General features: G+C 53.7%; 1 protein-coding gene across 5 annotated transcripts in view; it reads right to left on the bottom strand.

The window, feature by feature from the left end:
- Window positions 1-476: 476 nt before the first annotated feature.
- Window positions 477-6,000, bottom strand: part of TRPM1 (transient receptor potential cation channel subfamily M member 1) — an 81,816-nt gene continuing 76,292 nt past the window's right edge. For all 5 annotated transcript variants that reach the window (XM_066354975.1, XM_066354976.1, XM_066354979.1 and 2 more), the window contains one exon: window positions 477-1,912. In XM_066354975.1, coding sequence (XP_066211072.1) covers window positions 649-1,912 — 1,264 coding nt within the window. In that variant the 3' untranslated portion in view covers window positions 477-648. The remainder of the gene's footprint in view (window positions 1,913-6,000) is intronic.

Below are 6,000 nucleotides of genomic sequence, written 5' to 3'. Positions count from 1 at the left end.
ATGCATAGTGGCTCCTTTATTTTTACACACTACAAAACCCTCGGTCAACCTCAACAATGACAGCGTGATCCTGGGTACGATACCGTACTTTCTGTCATGGTGTGTGACTTGAAAACTCTGACCTGTAAAGCAGAAACCCATGCCAAAGATATGATGCTTACGACTCCTTCTACCTCTCACTTCTCGTAGGTCACCATTTCACTTCTCTTCTCTCCCACCCCTCCTTTCTTTTACATTTACTTTCTCTTTATTTCCTCTTTCTTACATAGTTCTGTACTCCGTAAAGTAACCTAGTGGTGGCACCCAGAGGCATTTCTTAGGCTACTTGGTGGCCCTCAGAAATAGAGCTTATAGACTCTTGTGTACTGATTAAGTAATTCATCTCGACTGGAGTATTGTCACTTTCATTTGCTCCTACTCCAACTAAAAAAAAAGAAAGAAAAGAAAAGAAAAAGAACATGACGTTGATTCACAGCTGCCAGCAAAATCTTACTTTAAGTTTTAATGCATTGCATTTTAATCGCAAGTCCAAATGGGCCAAATGTGCTGAATGCAAACGTTTTCAGAAACGGACGATGATTTTAAATGGCCGGGGTGGTTCTCCTCCCTGGCTGCGATTTAAAAACCCAGAGGAACCAACCACACCCACTAGCATTCAGTTTCGGTGGAAGCTGCCTCTTGCTTAACCTTCCGTTCCTCCATCTTCATCCCAGACACGGCCGCGAGGCTGCTGGTGCTGCTGGCGTGCCCAGATCTGTCCAGCTTCCCCGGCCTGGCGTTGGCATGCTGAGGGCGGCCGTGTAAACTCTTTGACCTTGACGACGGGAATCCCAGCGTCTGGTTCGGCTTCACAGTCAGAGAGTTCTCCTTGCTGGCTCTCTCAGCCACGGCCAGTGACCCGGGAGGGATTCGAGGGGCTGTCACAGAGAAGCAGTTGTCACCCCCGGTCTCTGCCATCACGGGGCCCTGAGGCTCGCCGGCGCCCGCTGCCTCGCAGGGGATGTCGGTGCTGAGAGAACGGGTGACCTTCTGGACCTGGTACTTCCACTCCGTGGTCCACAGCTCCCCTGACGAGGAACAGGCCTGGTCCATGATGGACCTGTACTCAGCGGTCCAGTTGTTCACCCCGCCGACCAGCTTTCTCCCGTGGGAGTAGACGAAACTCCTGGACGTCGTGGTCTCACAAGCACTGAACATTTCGTCTGGGTGACAGCCTGTCATTTGGGTGGCTTCCAAGGGACAGGAAGGGGTACCTTCCAGCTCTGCTGTCTCCACTGTGAGCTGAGCATCCTGGAAATCGGACGCGCCTCGTCCCGGAGTGACATCTGTTTGACTGAAGCGCGGGGAGGCCGTTTCTTCCCACCTGGAGTCGCTTTCCACCGCGGTCCCCACTCCCGGGCCCACCTTGGTCTCCGAGGAAGCGCGCTTCCTGTGCTGCGCGGCGCGTGGCCGGCCCTGCGGCGTGGCTGGGGCGCTGGAGGTGGGGAGCAGGTGCAGGCTGCCTTGCCTCTCCGGCCGCAGGTGCATCCTCCGGTCCCTTTCTTCCTTCGCGCGGAAGGAGCAGGCCTTCTTCCCCAACCCCACCCTCGCCGGGGCCGGCACGGAGGGCGCGGCGTCCTCAGCCGCCGGCTCCTCCTCTCCGTGGACGCGGTGCCTGTGCGCGCCACCGCCCTCGGCGCTGTGGACGCTGCCCTGGCGCAGCAGGTGAGCGGCCTCGCACTCGGAGGAGGCCCGGGACCGCGTCTGCACCAGTGCGCCCGGGTCCATGCCCGCCAGGCCCTCCAGCGCGCTCGCCATCCTGCCCGAGAGCTCCTCCAGCTGAGCCAGCCGGAGGTCCACCGTCTGCAGGGACGCCTTCATGAAGTTCTCTCTCTCGTTGATCTCTTCCAGCCTCATGGACATGTTTTCAACTCTGGGGGGGGAAACACAGGGATGGGCTTAGTCAATGGAGGTCCATCGAACAGTAAACAGATGAGCAAGCAAACAAACAAATATAACGTTGTGTGTGTGTGTGTGTGTGTGTGTGTGTGACAGAGACAGAGAGAGACAGAGAGAGGGACAGACAGACAGGAAGGGAGAGAGATGAGAAGCATCCATTTTTCATTGCGACACCTTAGTTGTTCATTGATTGCTTTCTCATATGTGCCTTGACCTGGGGGCAGGGGAAGCTACAGCAGAGCGAGTGACCCCTTGCTCGAGCCAGTGACCTTGGGCTCAAGCTGGTGAGCTGTGCTCAAACCAGATGAGCCCGCGCTCAAGCTGGCAACCTCAGGGTCTCAAACCTGGGTCCTGTGTGCCCCAGTACAATGCTCTATCCACTGCGCCATCACCTGGTCAGGCCATAATGTGAATTTTTTTTTTTTTTTTTTTGTATTTTTCTGAAGCTGGAAACGGGGAGAGACAGTCAGACAGACTCCCGCATGCGCCCGACCGGGATCCACCCGGCACGCCTACCAGGGGCGACGCTCTGCCCATCAGAGGGCGATGCTCTGCCCCTCTGGGGCGTCGCTCTGTTGCGACCAGAGCCACTCTAGCGCCTGGGGCAGAGGCCAAGGAGCCATCTCCAGTGCCCGGGCCATCTTTGCTCCAATGGAGTCTTGGCTGCGGCAGGGTAAGAGAGAGACAGAGAGGAAGGAGGGGGGGGGGTGGAGAAGCAAATGGGCACTTCTCCTATGTGCCCTGGCCGGGAATTGAACCCGGGTCCCCCGCACGCCAGGCTGACGCTCTACCGCTGAGCCAACCAGCCAGGGCCCATAATGTGATTTTTATGGTTATGTGATTTTTATAGTTTTTTGGGCACGGTTTCCACACTTGGTACACTCCTGACAAAACTGCTAAAAAAAATACCGTTAGGAGCATAAAGAATCATAAAGAAATACAATTAACACCTATAGCGCTGTTCACCATTGATTGCTCCGAGTGCCTCATGGATTGATTGACAAGTACTCGCTGAGGGACAATTCCGGGCATCCTGAATCCTCACAACAGCTCTGGGAGATAGGTACCGTTATCCTCACAGCAGCCGAGGGGATTAAGGCACAGAGAGTGCGAGTGACTTGTCCAAGGTCACACAGCAGCCCAACAGCGGCGCTGGGATGGGAAGTCACGCAGTGTGGCCCCAGCCTTCGCTCTGGCTTCTGTGCCTCAGCTGCCACATTGCAGCAGCACTTCTGGCAGGGGCCGTGGTGAGCCCTCAGGTCCTCGGCCCCCAGCGATGGCCCGTGGCCACGAATTGTTATGAAGACAAAATAACATGCTTTGAAATCCGTACCCAAAGTTCAGGGGAACTCAGGAAATAAATTGTGAGTCACTAAGTTCAGATTGTCGGAGGGTCTACCCCAGGGACGGGAGGTCATTTCATTGTCTGAAGAAGACCAGCAGCTTCCAATGCCTTGTGAAGACGCATGATTAGTATGCCCCTACTGGGGTTGTAAGAAACTGAGACCACAGCTGACGGCAACTCTCCGCTGCTCGATTTCCCTTTAAACCAGGGGAAGAGGCAACAGCCTAGGAAACTGTGAGGTGGCCTGAGCTGCAGCCTTCCAGTGTGCAGAGGGCTGTGTATCTCAGGAATATGCCCAGGATGAATTCTTTCCATGGACTCATGAAATCTAATTCTAAAAGGTCCAAGGCCCAGGGCCGCCTTCTAGAGGTTGAATTTGCCCCGCAGGGGGGTGGAGCAGGGCAGATCCTGGCTCCCAGTGGGGAGCCTCTGAACGGGGGGGCAGTGTGGCCACCTGTTCGGGGAGGTCGTCCCTGCGTGAAGGTGCACACCTGGTCTAACTCTGTTAGGCACCTGTTTCTTTCTTCCTCCCAGGTGCTCTTAGAGATGCACAGGCAATCTCCGGGGGCCCCGATTTTTGCCGCATCTGTTTCTGGTAGGACTTCACTAAACCTCTCTACGCAGCCTTACAAACCCCCTCACCTGTTCTCGCCTACCCCCCTCCGTCACCTCCGGCCCTCCTTTGCCCGTGAAGTGTCTGCTTCCTGCTCGACCACGTGTCCCCACCCTCACGGCCGGTGCCAGCCGCCCGCCCCTCTGCATTCTCCCAGCACTGAGCCTGTGACAGTGGCTGTAGTCTGCAGTCACACTGACAGCTACCCTCCGGCACATGGGAGGGTCCCGGGTTTCTATTCTTAACTCTTTTCATGGGGCCGGGACTATTTTTATGTCCCCCCATCCCCCCCAGAGGAAACCACATTATTTGAGTGGGAAGGAAGTTTACAACCAGGAGGACCGAATAGACCACATTCACCTTCTAAAGCACAACAGCGTCTAAGGCAGGGGTCCCCAAACTTTTTACACAGGGGGCCAGTTCACTGTCCCTCAGACCATTGGAGGGCCAGACTATAAAAAAACTATGAACAAATCCTTATGCACACTGCACATATCTTATTTTAAAGTAAGAAAACAAAATGGGAACAAATACAATATTTAAAATAAAGAACAAGTAAATTTAAATCAACAAGCTGACCAGTATTTCAATGGGAACTATGCTCCTGTCACTGACCACCAATGAAAGAGATGCCCCTTCCGGAAGTGCAGCGGGGGCCGGATAAATGGCCTCAGGGGGCCGCATGTGGCCTATGGGCCGTAGTTTGGGGACCCCTGGTCTAAGGGCTCCCTCTCCTCTTGAATCTCAGGGGTCGACAAAACAGCTGGTCCCTGTTCCTCTTTCCATGACTTTGGTTGGAAAAGAGGACTTGCTTTTCTCTGTTAGATGTCACGCCTCCTCGCTCACTTAGAATTGTCACCCCTCACGATCCCTTCTGAGTGATGCTGCCTCTATACGCAGTCACGCTTGAGAGCCTTTCACAAACACTAACACGACACCTTTTCACTCAAGCTTTTTTTTTTTTTGTATTTTCCTGAAGCAGGGAGGCAGAGAGACAGACCCCCACATGCGCCCAACCAGGATCCACCCGGCATGCCCCCCAGGGGATGATGCTCTGCCCATCTGGGGCATTGCTCTGCTGCAACTGGAGCCACTCTAGCACCTGAGGCAGAGGCCACAGAGCCATCCTCAGGGCCAACTTTGCTCCAATGGAGCCTTGGCTGCGGGAGGGGAAGAGAGAGACAGAGAGGAAGGAGAGGGGGAGGGGTGGAGAAGCAGATGGGCACCTATCCTGTGTGCTCTGGCCGGGAATCGAACCTGGGACTTCCACCGGCCAGGCTGACACTCTACCACTGAGCCAACCGGCCAGGGCCTCACCCAAGCTTTGTAGTTAATCTGCTGGATGTCCCAACGCTGGTATCTGTCACCTCAGTGAGAAGGGACTAATACATTTGCCTTTAATTATTATTATTATTTTTTTTACAAAGACCCCCAATCTCCAGGCCACTGTCACACAGAGAGCAGCTTCCCCACTGGGGCCAGTTCCAAGTCCAGGGAAATCCAAACAAGCCTTTTGAGCCGGTCTTTCAGGGAGCCCCCAGACAGGATTAAATGCATAATCGCTGTTCTTTGTGGGTGAGGTCCCTTCTGCTTCCTCTGGTACCAGGAATCCAGCCCTGTGATTATAAGGGCTCCCACTGGGCCAGGGTGTTGGGGGTTGGGAGCAGGACTGGGTCAATCAAAATGCCCTAAAGCTCACTTTAAAACAACAACAATAGCAAAAAAAAAAAAAAAATCAAGTTCCACCCATGTTTCTCGAATAAGCATTCTGTAGGCTGCTACAAGTCATTGGTTCATTTCCAGAGTTCAAAAAAAAAGGTGATTTGGTGATTTTGAAAGTTTGTTTTTACTTTTTTCTTTTTTCTTTTTTTTCTTTTTTTGGCCAGTTTTGGTGTTCCTTTTAGAAAGGGGTAAAACTCCAGAATCCCTTACTGGACCATTTTTTTGTTCACATCACCTCCCTCCATGCTTTTGGTACATGAATGAGGAGCAGACACCCCCCATAACCCACTCTCACACATTACATACATGCACACACATCAGATTGGGGGTGAGCCCCGTAGGTCCTACGTGACTTTATTGGGGTCCCTTTCCTAAGCTTCTC

This window comes from Saccopteryx leptura, chromosome 13, assembly GCF_036850995.1.
Source record: "Saccopteryx leptura isolate mSacLep1 chromosome 13, mSacLep1_pri_phased_curated, whole genome shotgun sequence".
Lineage (NCBI taxonomy): Eukaryota > Metazoa > Chordata > Mammalia > Chiroptera > Emballonuridae > Saccopteryx > Saccopteryx leptura.
Note: the sequence above shows the minus strand (reverse complement) of the source record. Positions and strands in the feature narration are given on the sequence as shown.